General features: G+C 45.5%; 1 protein-coding gene across 1 annotated transcript in view; it reads left to right on the forward strand.

The window, feature by feature from the left end:
- Window positions 1-342: 342 nt before the first annotated feature.
- Window positions 343-21,350, forward strand: part of ALDH1A3 (aldehyde dehydrogenase 1 family member A3) — a 48,859-nt gene continuing 27,851 nt past the window's right edge. Inside the window, exons 1-5 of the mRNA XM_065411473.1 lie at window positions 343-441; window positions 5,159-5,263; window positions 14,188-14,328; window positions 19,352-19,481; window positions 21,200-21,261. Of these exons, the coding sequence (XP_065267545.1) occupies window positions 343-441; window positions 5,159-5,263; window positions 14,188-14,328; window positions 19,352-19,481; window positions 21,200-21,261 (537 nt within the window). The remainder of the gene's footprint in view (window positions 442-5,158; window positions 5,264-14,187; window positions 14,329-19,351; window positions 19,482-21,199; window positions 21,262-21,350) is intronic.

Consider the following 21,350-nt stretch of genomic DNA (forward strand, 5'->3'; position numbering starts at 1 on the left):
CAGCTGACCTCCCCAGAGGACACTTTAAAAGCAAATCCCCCCCCCCGCTCAGTGAGACACTTACAATCCCCCTCATTGTTTGAGCCCGGCCCTCATTCCTAGGGCCACAGCTTGGGCCTGCTGCTGGAGGGACCGGGACCCAGAGCGGTGCGCCCCCGGGGAAGCTGTACCTGCCCCGCCGCGCGGGGCCTGGGGATGGAGGGGGCGTGGCCTGGGCGGCGAGCGGAGCCAATGGGCGCTCGCCGGCCGGGAGCCCTTAAAAGCGGCGCCGCCGGGCTGTCAGCCGCAGAGGCAGGGCTGGCAGCGGGGCAGCCGGAGCGCGGCGCTCGCTCCCCTCCCGCGATGGCTGCGATGAACGGCGCGGTGGAGAACGGGCAGCCGGACAAGAAGCCGCCCGCGCTGCCTCGGCCCGTGAGGAACCTGGAGATCCGGCACAGCAAGGTAAGCCGGGCCCGGGCCCCCCCGCGCACCTGCCGCCGGGCTGGGGCTGGAGCTGGAGCGGAGCCGTTATCCGCACCGCCCGCTGCGCTGCGCTCTGCCTGCCGGAGGTGCCCACGGCCTGGCAGGAGCCCCGCACTCTGCCCGGGCGCGGGGTGTCCCTGCCCAGACAGCAGCGTGTCCCGCAGCAACAGCGCCCTGGAAAAGGGGAACCCCCCTTCCCCCCGAGAGGAGGGACTCCGCTAAATCCAGAGAGCGGCAATCCCCCCACCCAACTGAACAGCCCCCCTAGGGAGACTCACTCTTCTCGCCAGGATTCAGGGTGCCTGGTTGGAACCAATCCATAGGTTATGACCAATCCGATTGATTTGCCAATCTGGTCAGCAGCCAACAGTGATTTAAAAAAAAAAACCACCTAAATGTCCAAATCCATGTAAGCTGACTTTAAACTAATACAGCTCCAACGCAGAATGCACTGGGGCCTGGTCCTGCATCCCCTAAGTCCATATTGGAGTCCAGGGGAGAGCTAGGTGCTTCAGCAACGCAGGGTCTGACCTCTCAGGCAGGAAACTTAGTTTTGTGCACCTCTTTATTGTATTATGTCAACAATCCTAGTCAAGAGTAAATGGGGGAAATTAGGTCATTTCCTCCTCAAAACCCGAGTTTGCGAAAACGTTCCCTGCTTTGTTATAATTCTTCTGTGTTGGGAGTCCCGCTCCTACAGAAAAGTGTTGCGCTTTCCATTGTTGCAGGATACATCTGTCTAGTGCTTTTAATTAACAGCAGATTCCCCCCCCCCCCCCCCACTGTCTGCTGTGATTCAGAGGCTCAGTTACATCCTTATTGATCATGCAGTGTGTTGTTTAATTTCTTTTTTTTAGCTTGATGTTACACCACCTCAGTCTGTGCTCTCTTTTATTTTAACAGACTGGAAGTTTATTGTGGTATTTGTAGCAAGTGGAGAAAGGTGTCAGTTCTAGGAGTGATACAAAAAAGTGCATGTCACTGGACTTATCCTGCCTATGCAGACATGTCAACTGCAGGAAATCAAGTGAAATTGATTTTTTTGGGGTGTTCCCCTCCCAAAGTTTGATTTAGCAATTTCTGCTACAAGTTGAAGGTGTTATAGTTTTCCTCTTTTACATATTAGACTCACTTCAGCACCAAATAAAGGTGCATCTGTGTATTCCTGAATTTGTACTACTTAGTCACCCTGTTCTCCAGGATTTTGCTATCGAAGAAAATGGCTTTTGTACTGAGTATGGACATAATGTGTCATCCTGGATCACTAACAGGGTGATGCCATGTTCCCAGATTAGTATGTTGGGCTTACAAGAGCCAGTCCTCCAAGCTATGGAGCACTTCTTGGAAACTGAGAGGACTCAGCAGTTTCCATTGAAGTCAGATCTGGATAGAGTGAAGCTGTGAGGAGGATTTAAAAAAAACCTTCCTTTAAAACAGGTTTTTTTCCCTGTGGATTCAGTCCTGTTCCCATTGTGGATACTGGGGGGTTTGCATTGGCTTCATTGATGGCAGGATCAGACCCTATATTTATAGTATAGGAAAGGGAATTGGGAAGCAATGCTGCAAGGTTCAGAGTGCCCTCGGTTTCTACCAGAGGCACTAGGAGTGAAGGGTGCTCTGCAACGTTTAGGATCAGACCCAAAATTGCTGGTTGCGCTGATCTTACCCCTTTCAAAATGTCTGATTTTACACTTGAAAAAAGCTCCTGGTATCCTTGCTAAAGTCAGGGCTTCAGTGTAAAAACACCCAACCAACAGTCCAGTCAGCTCTTATGTGATCAATAGAGCTTCCCTTTAAAACGCCTTGGTTATCCCAAGCCACTGAAATGTAAAACTTCCAAAGCCCTTGTTAGAAGACTCCTGGTTTTCCTACTTTGTTCTTGATATTCAAGACATCTGCTCATTGCTGGTTTCTAAGGCACAGAGTTGAGAGTCATTGCAGACATCAACATCTTTTTTAGGAATTGTCACATTGTGGTAGTTAACCCCCTATGTTGTAGTCACCAGTATCCTAACACACTGGTTCCTGTAGTGGAGGGACTCCTTAGGTTTATGCTGCGCTATTGACATATGACCTTTACTTTGCTAATTTCAACTATGCGGCTGAACTAAACTGGCTAGTGGGGTTTAGAATGTTTTAATTAATATAAAATAATTCATGCTTCCTAGGTTATATAAAAGAGATCATTATAATTTGTCCCTCAGCTGCAAGAGGACAAATAAAGCTGAACTGCATTAATTTCTCAAGTTGAATGTGATCCAGGTACACACCGAATGAACCAAATTTGATTAGCCATTTATTAATAATTTGTCAGCAGATAAGCCGCCATCTTAAACCAGTTTTCCTTACATTGCTTTTTAAAAGCTGAGCTTTCTGCTAACCTGGAACTTGCATCTTCTGCTGCTGGTTTCAGAGTGGCATAATATTACTTTGGACAGACTTTATTAACTTCACTGGCGGTTGCGTGTGAGATGGGTGTGGAGAATAGGACCCCTAAAGAGGTCTACACAATCAAATAGACGGTCTCAAAAGTGGAAAATGTTAAGTAGAGTACAAGTTCTGCTTCTGGTTTGATGCTCAGAACACATCATCTGATGAGGAAAATTATGGGCAATATTAAGCTTAGAATGATGATAAATACACATCTATGGGGGGTATTCTGCAAACTCTATCGACTTGTCCCAGATGTTTGCAGCTGTCTCCCAACAGCACTCATCCCTCTAAAGTGAGAATCTTATTTTCAGTTCTACTAGTTATTGGATTGGGGAAATTGTTTCAAGATCAAGTCTTGTATTGATCAGCATGATGCTTTTATGAAGCAATGATCGCTCACAAATGATCTTTCTATAATGTCCCTAGAGATGAAGATGAGAGAGTGCGGTGATGATCCATGTAATACATGCAGAGTGACTTCTTATGGAAGACCCAAGCTTAGTTGTATGAAGCTGAAAAGAATCTTGGCGATTCTGTCTGTCACCTTGAGTCCGCCATTCGCTAGAGTGATTTCATCCTTTCTCCAGTTCCCTCATCCATAATTAATGCTAACACATAGATGCAGCAAAATGGTGCCCCATTCATTAGTAGCTGTAAACATTCCATTGTCATTTCATGGGCTTCCCTCCCCTGTATCTCTCAAGTTTGCAGTGAAATGTTCCTCATTTTAGATCCAAATTTGCCTTTGTCTTCCATAAACCTGCTCACACTTACCATTTTAAAATGTTTGCATCCAAAGTGCTGGATTGTAATTTGTGAGCTCCAGGCTACTTAAAACTTCCCAGGCGCAAATACTTCATTTTGGTGTTGTCACACTGAGTTTTGTAATTGTGACACCTCTGTCCCCCCCCCCCCCCCCCCCCAAAAAAAAAGTGAAAATCATCCAGGATAGGTGGAACTAAAAATCAACTTTCAGATGAGTTCGCATCTAGGCAGCTTCCTCCAATATGTGCTGCACGTGCTTTGGAGAAGCATTCAGAGAAAAATATTTATTCATTATGATACTAATGTTAAGGAGTAATTATGCTTTGAAATGGGCAAGAAAAGAAACCCACGAGATCCAATTCAATGGGAGTTTTGAGTGTGCAAAGACTGCAAGATTGGTTGGGTTTTTGGTTTTTCTTTTTCATTGTGGGACTGAATTCTAGCATGAGCTGATGTGCCAATAGACTTGTACATTGCATTGGAAAGGTGAAACACTTTTCTTCAAATAAAATAATTTACTAGCTTGCAAAGATTAACCAGGGCTCATTATCTAAAGGCTGTGTTTAATCTCATTTTATTTATTCTCATTTATTTATCATTAATAAAAGCATCATCAAATAGTGTCAAGCTGGGTCAGAATAGCGCAGATGCGTGTTGAATCAATCAATTATATACTGGTGCCTATGCACAGTTTATATTAAATATCAAAATTTTAATAATTTAAAAAGTATTTGAATGCATTTTTTGTTACACGACACTATTTGGGACTCTATTTGTCCTCGCTATAGAAAGGCCATATTTTGAAAGGCTTATGTTTTTTTTATTTTATTTTATTTTATTTTATTTGCATTTAAGAATAAATTGCCATAGACAAAACTTTTCCAATTGATATTGACAAAGACAAAAGACTGGCCAAGTGCTAGGGGCATTTGTGAGTAAGGACTTCTTGGGTGAGGTAGTACTGCAAGATTGGGTCCATACTGCACATTCACTGGTGGAAAATACTAATGGAGAAACCACTGGTGAGTAGCCCAAAATAAGCAACATTAGCAGCATATACCCAACATCTTTGATGTTCGTGCTTTGTACAGCAGAAGGAGCTGTGGTGCTTGAAATATGTAGATTTCTCTTGGTGTCTGCTTGCCATACCCAAGGATATGGGTTTGAAATACACCCTGGCTATTTCACAAGTCTAAATCCCATGAATTACACTGTGTGGACCTGATCCTGCATTCTTTGGTCAATCAAAACTGACTTCACTGGATCTTTATGTACATGTACTTCCCTTGGTTTGGTTTTTCTGACTGCCAATTAAAAACGGAAACAGCCGTTAACATTAGGGCCTAACTCTGCAAAGGTGCTAAATGCTCTTGACTCCCTTTGGCTTCAGTGGGTTCTCCACTCCTTGCAGGATCAGGCCCATAGAGAGAGCTACTTGAGCCTCCACGTGGTGGTACATGTGTGTTTGCTATTTTTTTTTTTCTTTTTGACCCGTTAGATATTTATTAACAACGAATGGCACGAATCCATGAGTGGAAAGAAGTTTCCCACATATAATCCCTCAACGGCTGAGAAAATCTGTGATGTAGAGGAAGGTGATAAGGTAAGTTTCTCTGAGTTACAGATCAGGAAAGCATTCTGGGTACGTTCTCGGTTTTGCTACAAAATGTGGTTGGCCCAGCTGCAGGTTTAAAGCCTGTGGTAGCTAAACGTTTTGGCAAGCTTGTTCAAACGGATTAGAGGGAATCAATTACGTCCCACTCCGCTAGAATCATGAGAGTTGCTTCTTCGCTAAGAATGGCGATTACTATAACGATTTTAACCGAATCTTAGGTGTGATCCCAAGTATTGTTTGCACGGTTTAGAAGTAAGTGATTAAACAACTACTGCCCCATTGCAGCCCTTTTTTTGGTCACTTATTTGATGTAATTCAGCTCCCCCTCCCTCGAGCTTGCAAATGCTTTACACACCTGCTTAGCTTTACACATAGGAGCAGGCTCAGGGATTTCAGTGGGTTTACTCACATGTTGTCAAATGAAGCCTTTGCAGGGTTGGGGACGGAGATTGAGACCAAAGAAGGAATGCAGATTTATTTTTAAAGATCCTCTTAGGGACACTTTTGAAAAACAAACCTTCTTGGATTCTGGTCCCTTCTCAGTGGATCTGCAACAGTCCCATTAATAGGTGATGATCAGTCAGACCAAAGGATGAATGAGTGCTCAGTATTTTATATAAGTATCAAGAACTCCATGCCTTGTGCACAGGGCCGGATTAACCATTACGCAGCCAGGGCCGGGGGGGGGGGAACGAGCTTGCTCATGTAGCAGCCCCCGGCGGCTTGGAAGGAGCTCAACTGGCAGCAGGAACACACTGCCAGGTATCCGGTTAACCCTGGTGACTGGACACTAAAAATCCGGTTACCACGGGAACCTGTGCCAGCCGTGGGTGTAGTTTGAGCAGCCATTGGGGAATGCTGCAATGTCGATCCTCATGCAGATGAGCACTCCACTAGCTAGGAGGGAGGAAGCCTAAGAGAAGGACAGCATAGCATCCCTGGTGCTAACTCTTACTCAGAAGTATCTGTTTGGAGAATTGAGTGTCGAGAGAGTAGAATAAACTTGTTAATTTTACACAAATAATATGTAAATAGGTATGCAGAGAAATGTTTGAGGCCTTCATAATTTTTTTTGCAATATATCATTCATACTTAAGCTCTTCCCTCCCATTAGCGTTTGGCCCCTCAGAACCGTAATCCAGCCCTGCTTGTGCGCACACACCTCTGACTGGAGTCAGTGGCACTAGTAGACCTGCCTTCTACCCATACCACAACTCCTCACAAACATGGGCCTTGTGGACGTGCGGTAGGAGGAAGGACCAAGAACTTGCCTTTCTCCATCTGATGACTGGAAGGCCCTCCTGTCACCATTGTTAGTGGTGGGGCCTCACCCTCACGTTGTGGAACGAAGTCCCCTCCGTATCAGCGGTGGGATGGGGAATGTTTTAAGCACAGTGTGTAGCATCACCTCTTGGTCAAGCTACACACCCTGGCTCTCGGACAGGAAAACTGACGGGGCAAAGGTTCTTTGTTAGAAGAATGCCCCTGCCCATACCAATGACATTCCCATGGACCATAATGCTATAACAGGGTTGCCACTTCTGTAGTGCAAAAAACCAGAATGTCTCGGAGCGCTGGTACGGTATACTGAGCACCCTCCAGATTTCCCGGAAAGCTACCTCCAGTAAAAGGAATGATCCTGGGAAAACCTGGGCAGGTGGCCACCCTAGCTATATATGGCAATGGGGTGGAGTCTATGACTCTGTCCTAGGGAAGAGGGCAAGCCTAGGTAGTGGTGCAAGCTCATAACCTGCTTAATGCAGCCACATCCAGGGAGAAGGACCCCTTGGAATAAGCAGCAGCCTTCATGCCTGTGATGTCCAGAAGACTCAGACTGTCCTTGCACAATGCAGCAGTGGAGGCAATTGTAAAGTGGCCAGATAATCATTAATTTTATATAGCTCATCATTGCATCTAATTATAATTACTGTATAAACTATGGAGTGAGGCTAATCCTGTGGTAACCCTTACTAGGCAGAAACCATGGCTCCGCTATAGTTATGTGAGCTAAGTGCCTCCTCAAGTAGTTACCCACCGAACGACTTTGTATTTCAGGCCTGCTTTTCATGCCTCTGTTAAAGAAAACTGTTGAGCAAAACAAAGAAGGCAACCTCATGTCTTGCCTACAGAGAGAGCTCTCATTACTCTGTTCTCTCCTGGGTGCCAGGGAGAGGTTTTAACTTCTAGCTCATGGGACTGTCGTTGGAAAACTTCCTTCTCTGGGCTCTCCTGAGAGAAACTCTCTGGCCTGTAAGGATCAAGCTGTGGAAGTTTCTGTGGATATCCAGTGTGCAGGCTAATCTCTATATGGGGGGCAAATGCAGGATATTTTGGTCACAGAGTGTATGTCTACACTGCAGTGTAAAAGACCTGTGGCATGGGCATGCCTGGCCTGGGTCGGCTAACTCAGGCTTGTGGGGTTTGGGTGCTGAAACTCTGCTGTGGGTTTTTTTTTTATTTTATTTTATTTTTATTGCGGTTTAGCTGTACCCAGAGACTCTCTCCTTGCATCCCCTAAATCCTACGTGCAGACACTCCTGCTGTGTGTGTGGGGTGGGAAGGGGGCGGCAGGCAAGGCTGGGGTTGGGGCTGAATGAGTTTAAAAAATTGTGTTCGGGACCCAAAACAGGCCAAACTGGGTGTATTCACCTCAGTTTTGCTTTGCAACTTTGGGTCTGTTAGTACCTAAAAATGACACTCGGAGGTTGGTGGTTGCAAATCCACATGGCCTGGAACCAAAGAGTCTTGTGAAAACTGAATCCCCTGAGATGAACCCAGCCCCAGTTTAATCCCCCCCATCCTAGATCTCCGGGTGTTTCGTGCAGGCAGACTTAGGTTCGTAAACGAAGACCGCTGTGGAGCCGGGCCCTGGGGCATTCTCAGTGGGGCGGCTTGAGGAGACAGGAGCTATGCAGCTGCGGTGGCCAAAACTCTTGTAGGGGGCTGCAGGTTTTGTCACTACAGAAGCTGCTGTGTGGCTGCTGCTCACCCTGACTCTAGATTGTGGGGGCTGGATTCCATCTCCCTTGCCCTCGGGGTAAGTCCCCCCGAGATGCCTGTTTGCTTAGGCTGTGCATGAGGGATGGGAATTTGGCAACTAATAATTTGGCGATGACAGTTGGCTTTGGGGCTGAAACGTGGCCAACTTGTTGTTCGCTTGGGAGCAAAGGTTTTGTTTTTCTTTAATTACAAAATTAAAAAGGAATTGTTTGCAGTCACCTGCAGTCAGAGGGAAACCCTGGGTGGGAAAGAGGAGCTGGCAGTGACGCTCTGCTGGAGTTTTCATTGGCCTACAAATAAGGGCTGAGTGTTAATGTCTGTCGGGTTGATACCAGGCATGGGAAGAACTGATTTGACTAATGTTAAGGCTGTGCCATTGTGCTGCTTGCAGGGCTGTTACCCATCCTACCAGCCCCGGAACTCTGCATCCTGACCTGGCAGACCAGTTCCATGTAAAATACTCAACCTGTCCCAGTTTGCCTCCAGTGCGATCACAGAAAATATTCTCCATGTTTCCCTGTGGTTGGCATAGTCCTGTGCACAGGAGTGAATTTCAAGTGCTGCAGGGGTGCCTGGCTTTGTTTTGTCTTTCTGCACATGGCTGAGTTCTGCCTTGGAGTGGAAAACCTGCAGTGCTATGCGCTGGCTCTATGCGTCACAGCCAGGCCAGAGGAGTCTGCCTTTCCCGTACTTGTGATTCTTAAGCGTGTTAAGGGTGTCTGTTGCCATCCATGCCACCCACCCTTGTATTTTTAGGGATGGATTGAGATTAGAAGGAGCAGTTATAGACGGGGTTACTTACTACGGGCAGAGCTGGTGGTGCTGTAGTTAAGGTGGCCCAACGTTTCCCGTTGTAATCCCTCTGCCCCGTTTTCAGTTGCTTATAACTTTGTCCAACGTTGACTGTTTGGGCTGAAACTTTCCATGCTGAATGTCTGTCTCAGTCTGAATATTTTGGGGATGTTTCAGGGGAAATGATTCAGCCATTTATGAGAGAGAGATTAGAGGGGAGAATACATTGTTTTTGCCCATGTTAACAAAATTCGTCGAGCTGCTTCATTGAGAAGCTCTAGTGCCTCCGTGCTTTGAAACCGGGACTTGACATTTGGCGGGGGGGGGCTCACCTTGGTCTCAGGCATGTTGCTGTTCCTGTGGAGATGCCCAAATTTGACTTAAGTGTTCAAAGACTTACCCATCTGTTTGCACGTGCTCAGTAGAGACTTATCAGAATTCCCTGGCGATTCCATCTGCACTGGGCATGCTCTATCCCCTCTCTGCACCTACATCACCTACTAACCATAGTGCATGTGTGCTATCCCCACAGAGCCTGGAGCTGACCAAGACTTTCTCTGCCATTGCTCCTCTGGGCTGCTGTGGCACTGGGCTCGGGAGCTAATAGTCAGGAAACTGTCTTCCTTATGGACTCCGTGTTCCACCTCCTGGTGCCCTGGCAGGGAGGAGGAGGAAGGGGCCTGACTCAAATGCAGAGGTGATGAACTGGACCTGTGAGTTTGAGTAGGGGATGGGGGGAAGAGAGGGGACAAGAACCATAAGGGTCCTGTGGAAAAAGTAGTCTGTGATCATGTAATTAGAGACTGTATCACAATCACATACACACAAGGGGGCTGAATTAAGGTTTCACAGGCAACTTTAATTCTAGCATTTCCTAACCTTTTAGCATTTGACTTTGCAACCCTAACACTCTTTTGAGGTAGTTTTGTGTGTGCAATACTAAATAAATCTCTCACAGATTGAAACTCTGTGAATTGTTAGGTCTTGTGTGTCCCTCCTTTTTGTCCCACGTTTTGTCCTTGGCACCTTGACAGCTATGACTCTGTCCTTATGTCATGCATGGTGCCTACGGATTGCAACATCTGTGTACTGTAATGCACCGTTCTGACCCCTTTTGTGCCTAGTCATCATAGGGTGGATTAAGAATGGAATTTCAGCCTTACCTAAGAATTTCCTCGTCTTTGCTGGTTTGAACTCAGATGCTTAATGTGAGGGGTAGTTGAGTTTCCATTGAGGTATTTTGGGGAAGTTCTCCTGCTTGCATACCTAATGACTCTACAAAACACCAAACCATGTATGGTATCTGGGAGTGCAGTGAGTAGGAATGAACATAGCTAACCACAGAGCCGCCCACATGCCCGGTTTTGGAGAACAGTCGTGGTCCACAGTAATGCTGTGATATGTAAGATTGCTCCTAGCGTGACTACTGGAAAGGTCTGGATTGTTAGTAATGATGATGATCTCAGTGGAAAATTGCAAAGCTGATGAGGGCGAAGTCACTTCTTTTGTGATGCTAGCACACCGGGTAGTCAATGCAGGAAGGGGGCCTTTCCCCAACCATGGTCCCATGAAAGGAAATGAACAGGATCTTTATGTAGCTCTCAGGAGCCTGAGAGGATGTGGTCTTCAGATTAGGGAGCACATCTAGCCTCCCAGCTAGCAAGTATGTCGCAATCAACTGCAAGTGCTACCCAACAGGAGGGAGGGACGCACGATGCTCCCACTCAGAGACATGCTAATGGCCATCCCACCACCTAGAGGACTTCTGCTTTGGCTGGCAGGACTCCTTTTGCAGAGTATGTACCAGGCAGCATCTCTGTTCCTTCTTTCTACACTAGCCAGGGCAGGACTAGCCTTATAAATACTCCGCTCCTGAGTCTCAGCCGTCCTTTGCAGAGAGGTAGTCCTGCTATTCAGAAGGGATGTTTGCTGTTTTAAAGGAACAACCCAGTTTTAGTAACAGTTTGAATGTTCAGTAATGTATTGCATATCAATTAGCTTGTCTCTCCTACTTGTGAGTGCAGTGTGTAAGCAGCTAGGGTTTTGTACTGAATTAGCCCCTGTCTCTCCCATTTTGTGCATTGGTGCCTTTCTGCTGGATGAGGCAAATACACGTTTGGGTCTAGATTGGGCTTTAAGCACTAGCCCAGTGGTAGCTCATGGAGCATCACGCCACAGATAGTGTGACTAGGAGCACTGGGGGAGTGAACAAACCAGCCGTGATTGCTACCCCAGTAATCTCCTGAGCTCCCAGTTCCATGGACACCTGGAGTTTGACTCAACTCCCATTGAAGCCAATGGAAACATTCCCATTGACGTCAGTAGGAGTTGGATCAAGCCTCAGGTGTGCCTGGGCCCTGTGAGCACAAGCCTGTCCATTGCACAAGTGTGCAAGGCTGGTGCGAAGGTTCTTTGCGCTCCATGTGTGCACTCGCAGAGCTAGGGGCAATCCTTGTACCTTCATTTCCCACAACCTGGCCAGCATGGACACAGCGCTGCCTCGTGCATCACCTGTGCTAATTGTCTTCCAGATCGCGGTGACAAACACTTTTTAAAGGGAATGTGTTTAAACCTTCATTATGTTTTGTGTCCTGCCTGATTTACCGTTAAAATGTTTCTTTCAGGCGTGGCTTGTAAATCCTAATTTCAGCATGAAGTTGGGGACTTCTTAAAAGTGGGGAGGCTTGACTGTGGTTTCTGCTCTGATTGGCAGGTGCCAAATGAATTGATTCAGATTAAACCGATTAGGTCAAATTGTGCCCTGTATGTAACCTGTGTGAATTCAAGGTAGGATCTAGCCAGTAACTCCAGAGCCCTGCTACTGTCTGTTAATGCATCCACCCAGTTACAGTGTGGATTCACTCGGACACCCCCCACTCCCACATACACTTCTGTCTCGCAGACATCTACCAGAATAGTGGTGATAAAAATAGTCTGGATGACTAAGGTAACTGGGTGCCCAAGTGCACTAGCTTCCTATCACAGTAGCATAGCCAATGCCCTTCTGACAAGGGTGGGGTTCTGTTTTCAACTGCTTATAGGCTGATTAAAATACCATGTAACCCTTTGCAGAACTAAGTAGGTGTGCCTGTAACAGGGTGGCTTGCCTCTTTAGAGCTAGAGGCCTGGGGCCGACCCACCTAGTTACTAAGGAGGTGCATCTGAACTCTGATTCCCCTGTAATCAGCAGCAGGAAGCCACAGAGAGGGAGGATGCCCAGGGAGACCAGAGGCTGTTGGGAACAAGTAGGTTCCAGCAGAGAAACTTGAGGCGAGACTACAGGCAAGAGAGGCCTGGGAGTGAAGGGTTAAATGGATAGACATGTGGTGGGACTGGAGAACTTTATTTTGAATGTTTATTCATTTAATACAACAGGACCCAAGAATGGCTGTGAACGGACAAGAGGGTTGGGGGCGGGAGGAACTGCTTGCAGGACTACCCTGAGGTTGGGGTGGGGGGCATATGGGAGGCAGCTTGCCCAAGGATTTTAAATAACCATGGGATTTGGCTGTTGGTGGTTTGTTGTTGCTTTGTCTATAAACCTTCTGGTGTAATTAATCATCAGTTGTGTTTTTCCGTGACCCACTCCTCCCTTGAAAGGGTCTGTCCTTAGTGAGGTGTCATTTCTTGTTTGTTGGCATTCAGTATGTGCTGGGATAGGTCCGTCTTGTTGTGGTCTCCCGTACTAGAGGATTCTGTAGTTTCACAGAGTTAGATTAATCCTGGAGAAGAAGACAAGATATGTTCTAGGCGGTATTGCACAGGGTGGAATTCCTTCCAAGACAGGTGGCAGTATATGTTTTATGGATACTTGGAGTGAAATCCTGGCTCCATTGAAGTCATCAGCAAAACTCTCATTGGCTTCAGTCAGGCCCGGATTTCACCCTGACTGAAAAATATCAGTGTACATTTAGAGGGGAAAAATTGCTGGGGCATATCTTGACCAGATTAAATGCATAAGGTGTATGTAGGGACACTTCACTCATGTGAGTAAACCACAGCAACGTCTTGTGTGAGTAAATGTAGCAGCCTGTGTTACAACAAAAAACATATCTATGGTCATGGGCCCCTATCCCCGGCTGGAAATTGACTTCAGTGGAGCTCTGCTGATTTACATCACCTGAGGGTTAGGGCGAAAGCATTGAGCAGAAAACACTAACAGACCTCCATAAAGGGGGATGCGTGGTTCTTCTGAAAACACTGTCTAGGATCTAAGTGAATTTTGTGACTTAAAACTGTTATTGACATGTTTGATTATGGATTTACAAGGGAAAACTGGGATTGTCCAGTGGGGTCTGTGAGCTGTAACTATTCCCTGGGCTAAAACCATCATAATATCCATACTCTGAATATATCTTCTTTCCCACAGCTTTGTTTTAAAAATATTGATCCATCTAGATTTGGCTTGTGAATGCACCAGGCCCAGTCCTGCTGCCATTGAGGTCAATGAAAGTCTTGCCCGTTCTCCCCTAGGAGCCGGACTGGGCACATTTTTTCATTCTTGCCAAGAAAGTATGTAGATAAGAAAATATAGGTGTGTGTGTGTGTGTGTGTGTGTGTGTGTGTGTGTGTGTGAGATATACATACACCTCTACCTAGATATAATGCTTTCCTTGGGAGCCAAAAAATCTTACCACATTATAGGTGAAAACGTGTTCTATCGAACTTGCTTTGATCCGCCGGAGTGAGCAGCCCCGCCCCCCGGAGCACTGCTTTACCGCGTTATATCCGAATTTGTGTTATATCTGGTCGAGTTCTATCGGGGTAGAGGTGTGTGTGTATATAATTTTTATCCTGTCAGTGAAGCCTGGTCCAATTCCATAAACTTCATGACTCACCCTGAAAGATCTTATCGACTCTGCAAAATTTGAATTTAGGTTCCTATCTGGCAAGGTCAAATCCTACCAGAGTCTGAAGCCGCTTGGAATCTTGCAAGATCTGACCTATGTTCAGCAGCAAACCAGGAGACTCTCTTCGCAGATGATTCAGTATTACAGTAGGCAGGCTCTGCAGGACACAGCATAGGAAGCAACCTGCTTGGTAGCTGTTCATAGCACTATGCAATTTGTCTCTCTCTCTAACCTGAATATTTTGTGTGTGTGTGTGTTTGGTTGCTTTAGCCCGACATAGATAAGGCAGTAGAGGCAGCGAAAGCAGCATTCCAGAGGGGATCTCTATGGAGACAAATGGATGCCTTCAGCAGAGGAAGGCTTCTCCACAAACTAGCCGATCTCATCGAGCGAGACAGAGTCATTCTGGCGGTAAGTGAAACGTGGTGGGGGAGTGATGATCAACCAGAAGCAATTGACTGACTACTTAATTCTGTCCCTCTGGCTGCCCTGGAGATCTGGGGCTGTTTGTAGCTTGTGTTTAGTTTATTTTAAAGGGGAATCTCCTCTTCAGGGAGGCTTTTGTTTCCCAAGCTCCCAGCTTGGTTTAGTAACATTTGGATAGAGGGACTTTAATAATAATAATTAATAATATAATAAAAAAAGTCACTGATTTTGAGAGAGCTGTTTAAGGGCATCTCTGCCTCATTAAAGGGAAAAATTCCAAATCCATCGTTCTTTTTAGTGCTCTGGATGAGGTCGCCCTAGACCTTAGCATTGCAGGTGAAGCCTACCTCCCTCTTCAAACTTGAATAGTGCTTTGCGCTCCCTCTCTCTCTGCCCTCCCCCCCCCATGCCCACACACAATGAGAGGGTAAAGCCCCTGGCTGACTGCTGACTTGGAAAAGCTGCCTCTCCTCCCCGGTTTGATCTCCATGTCCCACGCAATGGGAGGCTAGGAAACCTTGCCAAGTCAATGAGCTTGCGTTGTCAGGGAACGACAGCGGCAAAGCCTCACCTTCTTAACTCCTTTCTTTTTGCCGTGGGGCTGGTTTGTTTACCCTCCCCTAGCCCCGCCTGGTCTTGTCCACTGGGTGAAATACAGTTGATGGGTATCTAGCTTGCCTGTTCCAGCTTTGGGGGTAGGAGGATAAAGGATGCTCAACACTTAATGCTGCTTATACTCACTCTGCGGGGAACACTGATTTAAACTACTAGGTGTTATGTGCTAAACCAATTTTTTTTTTTTTTTTTAAGAGAGATTGAGCAGTGGAGCCATATAAGCATTGTCTTTGGGACTGCCTCTGAGGCGATCGTTCAGCAGTCTGTTGCAATTCGGCAAAGCACATATAACTTTAGACAGGTGCTTAAGTGACATTGACTTCAACAGGGCAACTGACTTGTTTAGACTAGGCTGGGCAAAACTGAGGCCGACGTGAGTAAAGGCTGCAGGATGGGGCCATCAGGGCCTGCATCCACAGAGTGGATTCATGGGAGATGGTGGCACCCATGGGTGGTCATCTTCATCCTTGGCTAACTGCATTGGTGCCGGGGTGAAGTCAACTCTCTCTGGTTTAAGAGAGTTTAGGTCATGCATTGGAGATGTCTGTGTCGTGTGTTAGCTTTGAGTTACTGAGTTTTTAATTAATTTATTTATTTATTTATTTATTTTAAACAAGACCATATCCTTACTTGAAGTTAACGTTCTTACCTATGGTGTTAAATAAATATTTAAATAAATAAAGTCCTAGAACAAAATGAGCAAATAACCCCCACCCTGTTTAAAACTTTCAGGCAAAGACAACCGGCTAAGGCTAAAAGGTTCTATAATCACTATGTTAAATAAGGAATCGTGTCTGTGGAATTCAATGAAAGAAACCTCTGAAGAGAATAACAAAGATACAGAGTTGGGAACAATCTTGCATTGGCAAAGGATGATCTAAATAGGTCTGTGCCATCCCTGACTTGGGTGTTCTACTTATCAGAACATTAAAGGGGACAAGTGACAATGGCAACAATAAAACAACACGACTGATTTGCAGTAAACCACATCAAATGGAAAGTCTACAGGATTTAACTTCCTTATAGCAATTGAAATAAATGGCAGAAAGATGTGTGTGAAGATTTTGAGCTATTCACAAACAGGGCCGGCTCCAGGCACCAGCAAAGGAAGAAGGTGCTTGGGGCGGCCAATGGAAAGGGGCAGCATGTCTGGGTCTTCGGCGGCAGGTCCCTCACTCCCTCTCAGAGGGAAGGACCCGCTGCCGAAGAATGAAACGGCGGCGGTAGAGCTGCCGCTCGTGGCTTTTTAAACATTTATTTATTTATTTTTGGCTTCGCCATTTGGGGCGGCAAAAAAGCTGGAGCCGGCCCTGTTCACAAAACATCCATCTGTGCCTCTGGCTCTTCATAAAAATTATTCCACTGTGACATGACTGCTCACAGAACCAATGCACCTGCATTGTGTATTGCAACTCCTCCCTCTTCCGAATCTGGTTCCCCCGGGAAGCTTGGTCCATGCAGTTCGGTCCTGACTCTGCCCGATAGAGAGGTGAGTGATGCTAGACTTTGTGATGGCTGTGTGATATGGGCAAGCTGGGACCAGGAGGAGAGACACTAGTTCATTTGGACATCTGTCATCTTTTTAAAAAAAGCAAAAATTAACTTTGGGCCTAAGCCACAAAGTTCTGGCTCAAATTTCCCCCAGAAATTAGAATGTTTGATCTCAGTAACCAACAACATTTTTTTTTTTTTTTTTTTTTTTTAAGTTGGCCTTGTGCCCCTTTTTCTTTCCGATGGACAAATTTTTCTGCTTGCTTTTAACCTTCATTATCAGGAATGTCCTGTCTGGTTGTCTTTTTTTGCCAAAGGGTTTGACAGGATTTCAGAGGATGTCTGTTAACTCTCACACTTAACTGAACAAGCTTTAACAAGATTGTCTCCAAAACGTTGACTGGCCATTGATATTAAACGGGTGTTAATACAAACAGTTCTTTTAAACTGTTAAAATTTTCCTTCTCCACTTTTTCAGTCTTTGCTCTTGTGATGCTGTCATGGAGTCTTCCAGGTTAGACGGCATAAAGACATATGCATAGAAATCTCTTGACCTTTTCTATACATTACAGAGGAGCAAAGAAGGGAGCACATCCAATTCTTGTCAATTTGCAAGTTACTTCCCCCCACCCCCCAAGAGTAAAAGGCAGGGGCGGGGGGAAGCAACAGCTTCCTGCTGCTTTTAGTTCAGGACTTAAAATGTATCATTGGGCATACTTTTCATGAACATGCTGCTTGCAAAATGAAACTTCAAGTAGGATGTGATGCTGTGTGAATTTGGACACACTCTTGTTTACACCAAAAAGGGAAAATATCATTTTGCAACAACATCTTGGTCTTGAAGAATGAAGCCTCATGGTCAGTCCAAGGGAAGGACGACCTGCTCCACAACCTGATAAAGTCAGTGGAGAGACTTCCATTGATTTCTGTGGGACTCTCTTCTCTAACTTGGATGCGGGGCTAAACTAAAAACATATCGGACATCCCTGAACTCCAGGAGGGCTTGTATCTGTACTCAGGCCAAATTGTGTATTCATATTGGCCCTGATTCAAAACAACGCTTGAACTTGTGCTTAGCTTTAAGCACAGGCTGAAATCCACCCCTACCTAGCACTGCACTTCAGAACATGCTTAAGTCTCATTGTGGCCTTTGGGATTTAAGCACGTGCTTAAAAAATTAAGCACATACTTAAGTGCTGCGGTGAATAGGGATGGGCTTAGCCGTGGGCTTAGAGTTAAGGATGTGACAACTTGCTGTGGTGAGTTGAGGCTTTTCTTGGGGCAACCTCATTGACCCGCCTTCATGGTTGACTCAAATCTCAAGACTGAGCACAACCAAAACCCCAGTTCTGAACATCCCTGGACTTAGGAAAAATCCAGGTCTGCATCCATGTGGCTCAGTTCCAACACTGCTGGAAACGTAAACGTTTCTGCCCATCTTCATGGCCAGATCTTGCCTGCAAAAGGCTGTGTGATCGAAACACCACTCGCTAAGTTAATTTTCTATTTTTGACATGAATTTAAAGAGAATCTTCTTGATTCATAAACAAACCAGGAAGCTCAGTTTGAGCTTCCTGCCAGCCCCGGTATGGCTTTTTCAGTCATTCCCATGACCGCTTTGTCTATTTATTTTTAGAAATCGGGGCACTGCATGTACAATAATTTTAGCAGGCACTACTCCAGCTGGATAAGAGTCCTATTCCCTGTGAAGAAGTCTATTCAGATCCTGTTTGGACCTCAAAGGTTCGGAAGGGTGGCAGTGTACAATTTCATCTTTGTTCACACATTTAATTCAACCAAGGAGTAGTGCCTCCTTTATGCTGGTTCTTTCCCATTATTGTCCAGCTTGCATGACTAGAGGAGTGGAACAGGGCCACTGGAACTTGGAACTGCAAAAAGAGGAGAAGCCAGATTCTGACATGCTGGTATAAAACTGGTCCAAGCTATAACTCCATTGACCTCCTTGGAGATATTCCTGGTTTGCACCAGTGTGAGAGCAGATTTGGGCCCAAAGAGATTACTTTACTAAAGGCACGTGCTCTCCAAATGTGTTTTCTATCATCCAGTGGACAAAGAAGGCTTTTTCTATCCGAGTATCATAGAAGATTAGGGTTGGAAGGGACCTCAGGAGGTCATCTAGTCCAACCCCCTGCTCAAAGCAGGACAAATCCCAACAAAATCATCCCAGCCAGGACTTTGTCAAGCCGGGTCTTAAAAACCTTTAAGGATGGAGATTCCACCACCTCCCTAGGGAAACCCATTCCAGTGCTTCATCACCCTCCTAGTGAAATAGTGTTTCCTAATATCCAACCTAGACCTCCCCCACTGCAACTTGAGACCATTGCTCCTTGTCCTGTCATCTGGTACCACTGAGAACAGCCGAGCTCCATCCTCTTTGGAACCCCCCTTCAGGTAGTTGAAGGCTGCTATCAAATCCCCCCCTCCCCCACTCTTCTCTTCTGCAGACTAAATAAGCTCAGTTCCCTCAGCCTCTCCTCATAAATCATGTGCCCCAGCCCCCTAATCACTTTCGTTGCCCTCTGCTGGATGCTCTCCAATTTGTCCACATCCTTTCTGTAGTGGGGGGCCCAAAACTGGACACAGTACTCTGGATGTGGTCTCACCAGTGCCGAATAGAGGGGAATAATCACTTCCCTCCATCTGCTGGCAATGCTCCTACTAATGCAGCCCAATATGCCGTCAGCCTTCTTGGTAACAAGGGCACACTGTTGACTGATATCCAGCTTCTCTGTCACCCCTCTCCATTGTGCAGGGTGGGAGAAAGATAAACCTTGTAGATTGCAGAAGAGAATTTTTTTTGTCTAGAATCTTTAAAAACAACAACCCCCCCCCCCATAAATCTTGAGCAGTATATAACCATGCATGTGATTTGTTGTTTCAGACCTTGGAAACAATGGACACAGGGAAACCTTTTCTTCATGCCTTCTTCATTGACTTGGAAGGCTGTATAAAGACACTTAGATATTATGCTGGGTGGGCTGATAAAATCCAAGGCAGAACTATCCCAGTGGGTAAGTTGAACCCTTCCATGTTCACATTTAAAAGCTCCTTCAGTCTGATATCAAGTACATTGAGACAGAACCAGTTTAGGGAGTTTCCCTTCTGAAAAAATCATACCTCCCTCCCACCCCCCAAATTACTTTATGCCTTATCCCTTATGGAAAAGCCATAGAGTGTAACAGAAGATTATGTATCTCCCTGAGAGTTTTGGAACTGCCCTATAGACTTATGAGAATTCTGTCCCTGGTTATTGTGCATCCAGTTTCACTGAAACTAAAGGTTTCACTGTTAGTAAGAGTGCATTGGAAATCAAAGTTCAAAGGATATTTTTGAGTACCTTCTTTGTTGTTAGTTAAATTAGGTTTATTGGAGAGAGGCCAGATCTGTCGGTAATCAAAGTATGTGGCAGATGTTCAGTTCCTGAGGGTTTGGTCAAGCTCTAGTTTGTAGGGGTATTTAATTTATTTCTAAACACTTGCAGCATTTTTTTAAAACTCCTCTGCCAGGGGTTGTGCACAATTCTGTGCTTCATTACACCCACGCCAGTGGATTTAGTGTGAGTAACTGAGGGAAGAATCTATCCGTTCATGTGTGAGCACAGGTGGGGCCCTGGGAAATGACAGGTGGTTTACCTAAGATAAGAAGGGTGTTTGCATGAAGTGAGTGAACAGCTAATTGAAAGTCAGCAGCCGGCTCCTTTCCTTTGCCCACGTGATAGCTGGTGGTCCATGAAGGAAAGAGCACCAGAGACAAAGGTTAAAGAGCGGCTCCTTCTGGTAGCGCTGAAGGAATGCACTTGCTCCCACCTCTCCCACCCCTCCGCCCTCCACCAGTCAGCATTGATTTAAGAGTAGAAGAGTCCAAGCCTATGGCAAATCAGATATTTCTGTCACCCAAGCTTTAATTTGCAGATCTGCTCTCTGGAGACTGGCTCTCAGTCTTGTTTGAGATCACTTCCAAAGTGCATAATAACTAGAGGCCCCCCCAAAATGGAGCTTCATAGAAAGCAACATTTCTAATGGGCAAATGGTTTTATTAAATCTTTTGACAGGAAATTAACACTAAAATATTTTTTGTTTCTATTTTCAGAAACAAAATGTTTGATGCTAACTGAATCAAAACAAAACTTGATTTTTGAATCAAATTGAAATATTTTTTGTTTGTTATTTAAATATTTCTTGTGGGAATTTTGTCACCAAACTTTGAATTTTTCCCTGGGAAATAAACCTGTTCGTTCCCCCCCGCCCCCATCAAAACTAAAAATCATAAAAGCGTTAAATTCATTTTCCTTTTATTCTTCACTGAAATGAAGAATTACACCAACTGAATGTTTCTGAGCAGCAGGAGCAAGTGTAAGAGAGGAACTGACCCAGTGGAATTGATGTGATGAAAGTCTGTGGATTTCGAAGAGTTATACCAGTCTGAATTAGAGCAGCACTTGGCCCTCTATATAGCAGAAGATCTGAATTGTTCTGGGATAGATGTTTCCTATCAGATCATTTTCATCCTTTCGAAGAGCACCCCGCCTGGGTGTGGGATAGAATGGGTGACTCCACAATCTTCTCAGATTAGCTTCACCTCATTTAACTAGTTTATATTAATTCTGCCTCACCGGTTTTATTTATATAATCATTTTATATTGTTTCCACTATTCAACCCCCCACAAGGGCAGTACATGCAGGTATGTCGCAATATTAGCTTTGATCCCTTACACGTTTTTGTTTTGCAGATGAAAATGTTGTTTGTTTCACCATGCATGAACCGATGGGGGTCTGTGGGGCTATAACGCCGGTAAGTAGAAGACTATCTAATGTTTTTAGCCGAGGTGCTCCTACCCTGAGGGTCCCCTCTATTTACAAAAATATATATGCATGCCCCCC

Source organism: Emys orbicularis, chromosome 10, assembly GCF_028017835.1.
Source record: "Emys orbicularis isolate rEmyOrb1 chromosome 10, rEmyOrb1.hap1, whole genome shotgun sequence".
Taxonomy (NCBI): domain Eukaryota; kingdom Metazoa; phylum Chordata; order Testudines; family Emydidae; genus Emys; species Emys orbicularis.